General features: G+C 48.5%; 1 protein-coding gene across 4 annotated transcripts in view; it reads left to right on the top strand.

The window, feature by feature from the left end:
- The window catches only part of LOC135916298 (uncharacterized), a 160813-nt gene that overhangs the window by 125652 nt on the left and 20871 nt on the right, over positions 1-14290 (top strand). For all 4 annotated transcript variants that reach the window (XM_070522794.1, XM_070522792.1, XM_070522793.1 and 1 more), the window contains one exon: positions 2214-2371. In XM_070522794.1, coding sequence (XP_070378895.1) covers positions 2214-2371 — 158 coding nt within the window. The remainder of the gene's footprint in view (positions 1-2213; positions 2372-14290) is intronic.

A 14290-nucleotide genomic window follows, 5' to 3' on the forward strand; every position in this document is an offset into this window, starting at 1 on the left:
AAAATGATCCATAGTAAACGAAAACTCGATGGAAATATTATTCCAATTCCGAATGGTGTGCGCCTGCATGCAACATAATAAATCACGCGCATACTTTGTTCTTTGCAGCACTTGCATGACTATTCAGAGACGCTAGTGCACCCAACCTATCGATATATTCTCCGTTTCAGACATAAGGTGCCAGACTGTGGAGGCTAGAGAGATTTCTTGCTGTGGCTGCGTCTGCACTTGGAAGAAGTTGGCCGTTCTTCATCGCAATTGTGCAAAACTCGTCTTTATATAGTCTCCGCACTAGATGAAAAAAAAACTTCGATCTTTAGATGCAAGCTAACTGTGCTATACGAATATTATTGCATTTTTTTGACACATTTGTTTTCCTTTGCTTTACTTTTCGGTTGTTGTTCTTTTTGTTTATTATTGACAGCCCGTCGGCGGCAGTCTCAGTTGCACGCTCGCCCAAGAAAACATTGTTGGCGCACAGTGAATCTTGGACGGAACGCGCGGAGTGACAACTTTTTGTCATCGAACTTCTTGCGTAGCTTTCACAGCGTTGCACCTCATTTCTGAAACGGAGTACAGATACGAACGCCCGCGCTGCGAAAGAGCGACGAGGAGAAACCGCAGCAGAAGAGGCGCCAGCTGTTCGGCTTATCCTTTCGATTGCGCCTGCGCCGCAAGACTGCGCGAGGGCTGCTGCGTTCTCGCTAGCAGTGGTCGCGCCTGTATATAAATAGCCACGAAGGTTGGCTTGACAGCCGTAGCTAGATTTTTTTTTATATGCGGTCGACGCTGGTTCGGCTCCTGCCGTCAGCAATATTGCTGCTATCGCTATTAGCATATGAAGGTAACACTGTATTTTGAATTATCGATACTTGCTTTCATTGTATGTTAAGTTTCTGTTTTGCCCGTTTGCTTTAAATAATGTCACCACTTTATTGAATGACAAGTTTAATCGTGAGACATGTTTGGGATGCCTGGTCTCGCTCTAAACAATCCCCGCTAATCCCCCCTCTCTCAATATCCCCTCTCTGTTTCATTCCGTGACGGCCAGGTTGCTTTGCTTCGCGCGCCGCCAAGTGGTTTACGGCACAGATGCGCCTCAAGGCCCAGGTTCACGAGGCGCAACAAGGTCCCGAACACCGCGCGTGTTCTTAACTTCGGAGCACACATAGCATCGTGCCACTCTCATATGCAGCCGCAGCTACGAGCGCCTATAATGACGACCGGCAAAGGCTGACCTTCGAAGCTGAGGCACGTCAGCTCTCTTGATGCTTGCGAAGTGGTGCCAACTAAGGTGACGTTTCCTCCGAAGTTGTGGCTGGCACCCGTTGCTGTCACGTGTCTGATGCGGTATTCCCGCATGATCACTTTTCGGCATGCTTTCGCTTTTGTGAGATGGTTGCATGCCCATAGCGTGATGCATCATCGTCTACGAGTGACGGCATTGTGGGCACAGTTCCAGTCACGATGTCTGTTCATACATTCCCAGGAACGCTGTGACCCACCGATGCCGATGCGTCCGGCGCTAGTCATGAGAACTTTATCCAAATTCCAAGTATGGGCTATCCTCCGAGAATACTTTCCCTTGGTTGTAAAAGAGCTTAGGCAGCCAACGTGTGCTTAGTACAATTACAATTCATAGGCTGGCAAGGAATTGCCGCCGGTGTTTCTACACAAAACTCCAAACACCCAACAAGGTGCCCCACATAGTGCATAGGCTGAGCACAAGCGATAGAGCTTCGCTAGACAAAGTGCAAAACGTAGCACTTCCTTTCCATTTTGCATCCGCTTCTCTATATAGCACCAGCTAACACTTCAGCAACTATGTTAAAGCTTTGTCAATAAAATGCGTACTTCAAGTTCCATATATTGATTCATCAACATGCCTAAATTAGACGTGACTTGAGTGTGCTAAACATATAGTCCTCATGCGTTTGCGTTATTTTCTTTATGTTGGAAATTTATGGCTAAAGATAGACAAAGACGAAGGGATAGAATGCACTACGAGCTCTTCCCCCTTCGTCTTTGTCCAGTTTTGCCGCAAAGTTTTCGACATAAATCCAATAGCAGCTTGCTCAGTGCACCGTCCTTATTAAGATCTTACTTTTTGTCATCAGTTTCAAACGCTCTTTCGGAAGTACCAACGTGCTTGAAATTCATCCATGTTTCCGTGCTATCCCAGCCTAATGTGGAATTCTTTTCGTTTTTCGCAGTGTTTCCCAAATGTCGGCGACTGGTACCTCATGTACAGAAATTATTACTCTGACCCAAATTTCGGAGGAACGGCGAAGTGCGTCAAGTACTCAAAGGATGGCAAATATGAAAACTTCTCTGCACCAGCCATTATCACTTACGCAGGCCAAGGAGCAATGTAAGAAACATCGCATCCTGACGTCCCACGGTCGACTTTATGGACTGTAGGCTGCATAACAATCCTGAAATTTCTGTGTCCTGCCTTGCGCGTGTTTCTGACATACAATATCTTCAGGAGCGACGTGTCTTCTAATTGAATTTTATGACAGTTCTGCTGAAGCTCCTTAAAATAATAGGAAAACGCTTTTTTGTACGTGAAATTCGTGCCAACAATAGGTGTTGCTGCTTTTGTTCTTAGAGGTATTCAAGGCTTTTTATCTGATAGCTTTTAAAACGGCAGTCTCTACTATACAATTTCCAACACGAGTTGTTGCCAGAGCCACAAACATTACCGCATTACCTTTTCGTATACACACACAAGTCAAGCTTGTGTAGTGTGGTATGCTCATTGAAAGTTCATAAATCGGTAGTTGGGTGAACATATTCTGTTATTCTTGCATGTATACAAGAATAGCATTGCGGCAAAATATTTGTGGCATGTGCGATAATACTGAAATAGGAGCCCACACTTGTTCAATAGGCTCCGCTAAAGTAAACTTGAGGGGAAACCACGCAGTAAATTGCTTATTTGTATTGTCCTCTCACTCATAATTCAGCATTTGCAAATACTGTTTATATTAAATATTGCAACAGTAATTCTTTTAGGGGTGAAATATAAAGGTTCAGTTGTCCCGTACAGAAATTTCCCCATCTTATTTTTTTCTCAATATGTATGCAACATTCCTCAAGACTTGACCTTTCAGTCTGGGCAGCCTTCGCGTTCACATCTGCACCGCAGACTTTCAACCCCATATTGTTCCGCCCCTCTTAATACTTATGTAGTGTTCACTGAAACACTATTCAGATTATCGTCATGAGGCTGTTGCTCTTGTTTGCGACCTACTTTTTTACATCAACGCAGTGATGTGATTTTGTAATATCTCTCACTGTAAACCATAAAGGCTTATTAAGGCCTAAGCCTTTAGTGGCTTATGAGTGTCCGGGCGCAGGCGCAGTCCGTGGTGGACGCAGGGGAGCGGTGATCACAGGCGAGGGGAGCAAGGAGAGGAGGCGTCATGCCAGTAGCGCTGTGCGAGTGGGCGCGTTGGAGAGCGCGGACATGCCCGTGGGGGTGCGCACAGATCCGCGACAGACCTTCTAGCCATATGGGTGTGGTTGCATCCCATGCTCGTAGCCACGGCGCCGTCCATTCGCAGAACAGTTCAGACCGCATCAACAGAGGCAGTCACAGATAGGCTTTCGCCTATCGCAGTTTAGCTCAGTAAAGTTCGCATAGATTTTATGTTCGTTCTATCATTGTTCTGAACCCCACACGCAACTGCAGTGACTTACTGAACCTGGGAGAGAAACAAATGCGCTATACGACAGGCATTAATTTTTTTTCAGTTTAGGTATTATCTTTACGCACAGTTAAAAGTACGACCATATTGGTCATCCATCATTTATTTGCTAATTATTTTACAGCGGCCAATACGCTAAGAGAGAGAAAAAAATCTCAGTGCCCTTCCACTCTGTGAAAAAGGATGACCGACGGAGCTGTGTATGCGGGCCCCTTAATGGCAAACTGCACCTCCGCCACGGGTCAGCCCGGCATAGCACAATCGTCGGGATCGGCTCACCTATGGGGAGTGATCGACACCTACTTCACCTCCACCGCGGGTCAGCCCTGCATTGCACTATCTTCGGGATAGGCCCACGTGTGGGGAGCGTTTTGCTTTCCACGCCAACACGAAAATTTCCCTGGACGGCGCAAGTATACAGCTTCGCTGTAAAAAGTTAGAAGGCCGATGAATCTGTAGTTGACGTCGATGAAAGCCAGTGTCTTCCTGAGCGAGTTGAAGGCTCGACTGTAACGGGGTGAATGCTTACGGCACTTTATTCCGTCACCACTCCTCGCGTGATGGGCGTAGAAAGAGCGTCAGGCTGCCTCAATTGTTAGACTCCATTATCTTCGGTATCGGCTTACGCTCTTGGGTTGCACATACCACGAGAGCGGCTCCCATTTTGAGGCTGTGCCATCTTCAGGATCGGCTTACATCTTGAAATGGGACATACCCGCATGAGCGGGCCACATTTGTAGACTGCACTATATTCAAAATTACCCACAAGAAAGGCCGTAAACACACACGACCGGTACAGCGATGTTGGGGTAATTTTCTACGAAAGACGTTGTCTGTAGAGATTCGGCACCCAGCGTATATCCTAGCCTGAAATATTATTTTGAAATAACATTATAAATTCCATCAATAAAACAGCAGCCGCTATTTCGGCATGGCTTGCGTAACGCCCAAACGAGTGAGGCCAGTGCTCCGTAGTGCGCTGCCTAAATACGAGCTCATTGTTCCCAGGTGGTGCATGTCCACAGCTCTGGGAGTGCTCTAGCGGCAACCTTTCCCGGAAGTGAGCAACAGCCACCTCCTGAATTGTTCAGACAGTGCATGTATTGTTCCAACCATTCCCTCATGCCTACAACGGCATCAGCATGAACCAGGGGATGATTCCAAAAAGAACCTCTCGCAGTGGGCCAATATGTTGATGACAAAATTTTAAAAAACTACCCATGGCGGCCTCAGTGTCTATTTGTCACTCCTGCAGTCGCTTCCGGCGCTTACAGTACACAAAAGCATAGGCCTCACTTACTCCGATAGAACTGTCTCTTAGAAGCAATTTCATCTTGTCACAAATTAATGTTGCCAGACGGCTGTACGGCTGAGCTGAAACACTAAACGCAAATATTTTTTTTTTTATTTCAGTGATTGCGCTCAAAGTATGTCTATACCGCCGTGGTTGCTCAGTGGCTGTGGTGTTGGGATACTGAGCACGAGTTCGCAGGACCGAATCCTGGCCACGGCGGCCGCATTTCCATGGGGGCGAAATGCGAACATACCCGTTTACTTAGATTTAGGTGCACGTTAAAGAACCCCAGGTGGTCGAAATTTTCGGAGTCCTCCACTACGGCGTGCCTCATAATCAGAAAGTGGTTTCGGCACGTAAAACCCCATAATGTAATTTTTAATTTAAAGTATGTCTATATGCTGCGAAGGCGTAAGGTTTAGCGGCCAATCGATAGGCTAAAGCAAAAAAAAAAGTTACGTCATTCCTCTTTTAGCCAGAGGAGCCCTTCTCATACACCAAACGCATAATTTCTCTATTCGTAGGTGAACAACAAAAATTTATTTGCCTATTTGAATTTATTCTGTATTTCTTGTTAAAAGTTTCCTGTAGGTCTGCTATGCTTCTAGATAAATAATGAACAGATAGATCTGTGTCACAAAATTACGGCCATGGCAAAAATACACATCAGTTACGCCATTTCCTTGGAAAGGCGGTCGGCTAGGGTATCACATCTAGCATATCATTCAAGCTTGTATCTCTCTCTTATGCGTGTCTATATATGGCTACCAAAACGCCTTTATGTTCTTTTTTTTGTAATTCCTTCAGGAAGAGTCCTCTGCTACTTTAAATTGAAATGATGGAGAGCGTTGAACATGTATTCAGGACATGTTCTTAAGCCACAAGAGCATTCGGTGAAGTTTTGATGTCAAAAAACAATCCAGGCATACATATGTCACGATGAATGTCGATATTAAAGGAATAACATTTAAACAATGTAGCCTCCCACCGTATTGTTGAGAATATCTTTAGCTAGAATTTGTAGTGGTCATTCTGGAGATTTTCACTTTTATTGCTATACGCGTAGTGCGTCGCCCATAGAAGTGTCACTGATGGTTACCAAGCAGGCGCTTTACGAAGCACGTTCCGGAGCGCTAGCAGACGACAACCCTTTTCGGGAATTATGGCTGATGTTCCAGGATGCGACTTCCTTTTTGTTCGAGTGCCAGACAATTTCTTTTGTGCTGACGTGTGCATGAAAAGCGCGGCCCTCTATGAGACTGGACACGTACACGATGTTACCGAAGTGTGGAACATCTAAGTCCGCATAAGTACCAAATGCTTCCAGCAGACAGGCGTCGCAAAACCTAGCTACGAAGCGGAGGTCGTGTTAAGTTGCCGCTTCGTGTTTGTGGCCACAGCGATGTGTCGATAGCTTTGTTTTTCTTTATATATAATCCGCATCAATAGTGAGGACACATCATAAAGCTCAAACAACATCGCACAGTGCTTTGTCGTCTAACATTGCAGTTATCTTCGAGTACACATTTTTCGTTCGTTGAGTAATTGGTATCATAGCGCTGAATTGACCTGAAAGAAAGGCACATATCCTGTCGTAGCGCACTTCCTGTCATCTTTCATGGCAGTGTCACTTTACGGCCATGACCTCAAAAGTGCACTTATCTTGCTGCCGTTAAAGGCATGCGACATCGCGCCAAAAGCGTAGGTAAATAAAAACGCGAAACCGCTGCAACGCCAATCCGACGTGCGCCTGAGCCAGATTCAATAACATGAATTGCGTCACAGCTGGTGCCACGATTTAATGGGCCGCGTAAAACCAACAAACGCAGTGCTTGCAAGCCGCAGCAGCTTGACATAAAACGTGATGCACTGATGCTATATTCTGCCCAGTCTAGAGCAACGCAGTAAAGAAGCGGCAAGTGGCATTCAGAACGTAAGCAAATTGCATTTGACCAGTGTGATGCAAGGCAGACACACTGAATTAAAACATGGGCACATCGTGATCAAATTCCTCGCTTAACCATATGAACATCATGCAGTGCAACAAACACCGCGATGACAGAAAGAAAGCGTAGGAACTAGAATTTTCTCGCATAATGGGAATGATCCATTGCTGCTGTCGCTTATGCACAGCATGTCTCGTGGGGCGTGAATAGAACCATGTCGCCGGCGAGATTTGTAGACATTTGAGCATTCCGCCATACAACAATTGCTTTTTCCGGGTACCTTGAAGCTTCGGCCACCGCACAAATTTAACGGGTGTTGCTTATTTCGCTCCACCGAAAACGTAAATGAAGCAGAGACGCACAAGCAGCGACACCGAAGGCTGCTGGTGGTTGTCACTGGTGGTCGGCTGCTTCCTTCCCGAGCGCACTTAGCAACGCCACCACCAGTGACGCGTCCTTTGGCGCACTCGGCGCATAGATGCTCGAAGCACACTCTCTTAGAATGGGCCCACTTTTCGATGACACTCGCGCACCAGGGGGCACCACGACCATGACATCATGAAGACGTCCATATGACAACAGTGCAGTGATTTTGACAGAACAGCAAATGCGATATGACGGTAGCGGGATGGATATTCTAAATAATAACGTTCGTATAACGACGACAACATCATGACGGTGGCATGAGCACAATTGGAAGCTGAAGAGCGTAAGAAGAGAATGGCGCGCCGATGAATATATGATGACGGTAGCGTGACAATGATGATATCATGAGATTCGGATTCCAAAGCTTGAATTACGGCAACAAACCAACCACGATCCGACACCCGCTGCATAATCTAGATTGATTAAACAGCAGAAATATGATGGTGTAGCCAAGAATGAATTAGACTGATGAAGCGACGAAGGCGGTATTCTGACGATTGTGCGACGATGATGGCGTGACGACAATGGAATGATAAGGACCGTGTGAGGTCAATGGCGGAACAATGATGGCTCCGCCAAAATGGAGTGGAAGGAAAGGAGGAGGAAAGAGAAAAGAAGAAGGCAGGGAGGTTAACCAGAATAACGTCCGGTTGGCTACCCTACACCGGGGGAATGGGAAAGGGGAAAAGAAAGAATTATGGAATGACGAAGGCAGTATGTCGATGATGGCATATCTAAAATTGGCCGTCGATTCTGAAATGATGACCGTGCTACGACGATAGTGCGAGGATGAACGCATAACGCACTCGGATAATGACGGTTGTACGATGACGTCGGCTGGACGCCGTTAAATAATGAAGCTGAGCCGACGATGACATGTCCACGACTACGAACATCTATTTAGGGCTGAAAGCTAGCAGACAATTTGGGCGCATAACCGGTGGGACGCGCTTCACTTCGGCTTCGCAGTTTTTCGATGACTGTGCCAGATTAGCACCTTGTGCTACAAAAATTATTGCACGAAGTGTTCCGTGTAGTCATCAGGACCATAAGGATACCTCCCTTTGAGGTAGGGGACCACTTTTTTGGGACTTTAAGGACAATTGTGAGCTCACCCAAGGCGAGTCGTCGCTAAGCCTAGGCTTGCTCCGCCGACCGCTGGGCCTAGCCGCCGCGGCCTACGGGCGGTCGCTCCTGGAACGCACATCATTCCGAACTCTACCTGCATCATGGCCACTCCCATGAGTGTCGAAACAGAGGGGGAGGATATTCACCCCGAAGAAGTTACCAGGACTCGGGGCTGGCGCATCGCCGGTGAACACAAGTCCCCACCACGTTAGCAAAACCTAGGTCTACCCAATACGCTTCAATCAAAACCATCCCGTGCCGGTTATAGACCCGAGAACGCCAAACATACGTTAATTAAGAGAGCGCGCATGCCTGCATTGCCCCCAGACACCAAGATCGTGGTGAGACCTCGCGGGGGCCTGAATATCAGCAATGTCGGTCATATGGAAGTTGGCCGGGCCATTTATACGGCGGTGGGAGTCACCAAAGAAGAATGGATCCAGGACGTGATATGCCTAAATTACCAGCAAAACATCGTCTTAATCAGTACTTCAAAAAGAGAAAATGCTAACCGGTACGTTGGAGTCACCAAGTTTGTCGTCCAAGGAAACGAGCACGAGGTCAGCGCCTACGAATCGGCCCCCCATGGCATGACCAAGGGAGTCATAGGAGGCGTCCCCCTCGGAGACATAGTTCACGAAATCAACGAGAACATCGTCAACGAATCTAATCCTACTGCTGTAGAGGCCAACCGCATCGCTAACACGACGTCTGTGGTGATCGCCTTCAATGGACCCAAAGGGCCGAACTACGTTCGTTAAGGGGGCCTGCTCTCCAAATGCTCGTTATACAAAAAACAGATAAATATCTGCCATCAGTGCGGTCGCCTGGGTCACCGCATGGATGTTCGCCCTAATCCAGCTGACCGGATCTGCCGGGGATGTGGTGCTCAAAATCCCGATGAACAGCACAAGTGTACCCTGAAGTGTGACCTCTGTGGAGGAGAACATTTGACCGCAGACAAGATGTGCAGAGCTCGCTTCAAGATCCCGTACGTGGTACGGAAACGCCGGTGGGCGCGGAAAGATACCAACTACACGTCGGCAGAAGCCTCCAAACCACCACGTAGGGAGGGAGCAGCTACGTCAGGGTACCGGAATCACTCTCTTTCCCGTGAAGGCGGACGAGGGCGGAGCAGCAGCTGCGCGTCAAAGCCAGGCTTGAGAGCGTCGTCGCCAGGTGACGTGGCCGGCAGCAGCTGCAGCGGGCGCCGCCGGGAGTCGCACTCAAGGTCGAAGACCCGGACCCAGACACCGTCGAGGAACGCCGCTAAACAGGTGGGCTGGGCAGTTATATCTCCTATCGCTCTTAGCAACAAAGATTTCCCTCCCTTTCCCCAGACTCCAAAGAAAGATTGTGAGGAATGCATGCAACTCAAAGCGCTTGTAGTTAAGGAAAATGAGGAAATCAGCGCGCTTCTTGCGCGCATGGAGGCAGTAGAAAAATCGAAAAGCAACGAGGATGTCACAAAACGCAAAACTGCCAAGAGGGATGCTCGACCGGAGCCCCCGGTAACAGCAACGGAGGCAGAGAAAATTGAATCGAGTCCATCTGAGGAACCGGCGTGGGCCAAGCCCATTCAAGCCCTCACCGAGATGGTCACATAGCTTGCCAGCCAAATCGGCTTGGTAACGTCCAATATGGCCTAGTTCGACGCGCTAGAAGCTAATCTCAACCAGCTCATACTAACTACACAAAAAGCTAAAAAGGGAGCCCTGTATTGGAAACCGTGCATGGGGAGTAGTCTCACGACTACCAACCTGAGCCAAGATGGCGGCGAGGCGTGAAAATAGGAAGGAAGATACAATGATCTTAGCCCAATGGAACTGTCGAGGAATTCAGGACAAAATAGGCGAATTACAGCAATACATAGATAATGCGGAACACAACCCGGATATCCTTGCAATACAAGAAACGAATTCGCGGCCAAAACGCGCTGGGTACGTCACATACACCGATCCCAGTGAGAAAAGCACAGCGATCCTAGTCCGAAGCAACATAGCTGCAACGCAGTACATTACCAGCCAGAGAGGGTGTGAACACGTTCTCTTGGAAATTCCCAGCAGAGGCATAGGAAGCAAAGACAACATCTTTATACTCAACGCATACTGTCGGCCCTCCAAGAAGAACGTCGACATAGAGGGAACATTACTCGACAGCAACAGAGAGGCGGGCAGCCGACCCTTATTGATATTAGGAGATTTCAATGCGCCTCACAATATGGGGCTACAAATTTTGCTCCAAGAGAGGCAGGGTGCTGGAGAACCTCATAGATCAGCACACATTAGCCCTACTCAACGAACGACACACTCCCACCCGCATGGGTACAAGTACGACCCGGGACACCATTCCAGACCTTACCCTGCTGAGTGGAACCTTGGACGTGTCGTGGCAGAACACAGGCGCGAACTTGGGGTCGGACCACGATATCCTCAATATTACGATCACGGGGCCAGCGTTCAAAGCCCGAATGGGAACAACAAAGATACCTGACTGGGACAAACTTCGAAAAAGGCAAGCAGCCGATGAAGACGAGGACACGAACAGCACCAAACCGTATGGGAAATGGGCTAAGGAACAGCTCGAGCTGGTAGAAAAATACACCCAGAAAATTCCGACCACACTGCAGACACCATGTGTGGACGCAAAGCTTGCCCACCTTTGGGAAGCACGACACAGCCTCACCAGACGCTGGAAGAAACAACGACACAACAAGAAACTTCGCAAACGCATCCATGATCTCAACAAGCAAGCCGCTGAATACGCGTCCAAGCTGTACAGAGAGAACTGGCTGAGCACGTGTGATGGACTGCAGGGCACCCTTTCTATCAGGAAGACGTGGTGCCGCCTTCGTCACCTGATTGATCCTCTCGGCAGCAAGAGCGCCACAAATCGAAGCCTCACGCGCACCCTCAACAACTATACTTGGGGTGCCGACAAACTCATCAACGACCTGAAGGCCAAGTACCTGAAAACGGGAAAGGGTGATATCGCACCTCCCGACTACGGAGGACCTATCAACGAAGCGTTAGGCAAGCCATTCACTGACACCGAGTTGATCTCGGCAAGCTCCGAGAGCAACAGAGGCAGCGGGTCGGGACCCTATACCATTACCTACAAGTTACTCAACAACCTCGAGCACAAGGCCCGCAGACAGCTGCTCGAGTATATGAACCGGGTCTGGGAGTCTGGCAAACTTCCACACGAATGGAAAGAGGCAGAAGTCCGCTTCATACCCAAGCCTGGGAAGACACCTCACATCGACAACATGCGACCGATATCCCCCACGTCCTGGCTGGGGAAGGTCATGGAACGTATGGTACTTAAGAGGTTGCAGCGACATCTTGATGCCACCGATCAGATGCCAGAGACAATGTATGGCTTTAGGCAGCACCTGGGCACCCAGGATGTTCTCGTACAACTCAACGAACTGCTAATTAAGCGAGCAACGAAGCAGGCGCCGCGAGCGATACTAGCGCTAAACCTCACAGGTGCCTTTGACAACGTCACACATGAAAGTGTCCTCCCCAACCTGTGCAACACGGGTTGGGGAGTGAACACTTACAACTACATGCGAGACTTTCTTCGTAACCAAACGAGAAGGATCAGAATAGGAGAGGAGCCATCCCAACCAAACTCCCTGGGGGATAGAGGAACGCCGCAAGGTTCGGTCCTTTCCCCCCTCCTATTTAACATGGCTCTCCTGCCGTTGCCCAAGCTTCTCGAATCAATAGATGGTTTGGGCCACGCATTATATGCCGCCGACATCACCCTCTGGACTGTGAGGGCAGGGTCGGATAGCTGGATGGAAAACAGGCTCCAAAAAGTGGCTGACACGATCAACAGCTATGTGAAGACATGTGGCCTTTGCTGTTCGCCTCAAAAATCGGAGCTGATCATTGTCAGACCACGTGCATCAAGCAAACAAGCAGAAAGCATAGAAATCAGTTTTTAAGGGAACTGGATCCTCCCGCAACCTCAACTCAGGATCATGGGCCTCCTGATCCAGGCAAGGCAATCAAGCTCACGTCAGACCAAATCTTGAATATGATCAGACGAGTGGCCAACAGGCGGAGGGGTCTGAAGGAATCGGACGCGTTGGGTCTCGTTCAGGCCGTTGTTATCTATTGAATCGTCTACGCAGCGCCGTACCTGCAGCTCCTCAACAAGGACGTCTTGCAACTTGACGCATTTTTCCGGAAAACCACGAAGCAGGCCCTGGGTATTCCCATAAATTCATCCACGACAAAATTACTTCAAATGGGAGTCCACAACACAGTAGCCGAGCTCGTAGAAGCCCACCTATCCAATCAAAGGGTACGCCTTAGCCAGACCAAGGCGGGCAGAAGCATCCTCCACAAACTAGGATGGCAAGAATCGCACTACACACGCCACGACCACTTACCCCAAAAGTTGAGTGAGAAGCTGGAATGCAAACCACTGCCACTCAACATGAACCCCACAAGGCATGCCGGACGACGCGACGCCCGGGCAAGAGCCATCCCAAGGACCTTGGAGAAAGACGACATTGTTTTATATACAGACGCATCTCTATCCAAACGCTCCACGAAGGCAAAAGTCGTGGTCACCGGGCTAGAAAAGCTGGTCGCCTGCGCATCAATCTACACTTCGTCTTCGGAGGAAGCAGATGAAGCAGCGATAGCCCTCGCACTTCTGCAACCTAAGGTCGCCAAGATTGTCACGGACTCACAAGCTGCATACAAGAACTACAGATCTGGCTGGGTGTCCCTTGCGGCACTAAAAATGCTTGGTAAAGCTACGCCTCCTAAACAAGCCATCGAATTAGTTTGTGTCCCGGCTCACTCCTCAGTTGAGGGCAATGAATATGCTCATCAACAGGCCCGAGCGCTAAACTCCCGGGCCAACAAGGAGGAGGCAAGGGGATGGCAACTCATCACAAATTACAGAGATATAGTCAAATATTACAGGGACGGCAGAAAGACATTCCCGTACCCCCTCCACTCCTTGACCAGAGCCGAAAAAACAATATACAGGCAAATCCAGGCAGGATCCTTTCCCCACCCCTGCCACCAGAACAAAATATACCCATAGAGATACAAGAACACATGTCCTCACTGCAATGCATTAGGCACCCTTCGGCACGTCATAGGGGAAGGCAATTTTTCCATAGACCCCCCCCCCTATACCCATAACTAACCCCCCTGCTATCCCCACCCTTTACGAACAATGGGAGATCATGCTGTCCAGCCCCGCCCTGGACGACCAGCTCCGACTGATCCACAGGGGCCAGGCGGCCCTGGAATTATATGGAGCCCGCGAAGAGGGAGCCACCCCATCAGACGCTTAACGCGTTTCATTTCATAATGGACCAGTAAAGTTGTTTCTCTCTCTCTCTCTCGGCGTAAGAGGCTAGACGAATACAGTCAAAACGCCTGAAGTGGAAAACAATGCTAATCGATTAAAAACGTTATTCATATCAGATTGCAATGTAAAAGATGATATAACTTGAATTAATGCTAAGCACATATTGGAAGAGCATGGGCGCGGAATGAAGCGCTAAATTACCCTACGAGCCTATGTTATTGACCAGCGAATAACAGCGTTTGAAACCGAATAGGCCACAAATGAAACACTGTCAGAAGCGAATTGAATACGAATCGTATATTACCACTAGCGAATCAAATTGAACAATACGTCATATTTTGGAACAGTTTGCGGATAGTGAACAACATTCTCACCAATAGTATCTAATAATTTTAACATTCCCCAGTGGTATTCATATAAACACACCGTTTCTGTTA

The sequence above is a fragment of the Dermacentor albipictus genome, chromosome 8 (assembly GCF_038994185.2).
Source record: "Dermacentor albipictus isolate Rhodes 1998 colony chromosome 8, USDA_Dalb.pri_finalv2, whole genome shotgun sequence".
NCBI lineage: Eukaryota > Metazoa > Arthropoda > Arachnida > Ixodida > Ixodidae > Dermacentor > Dermacentor albipictus.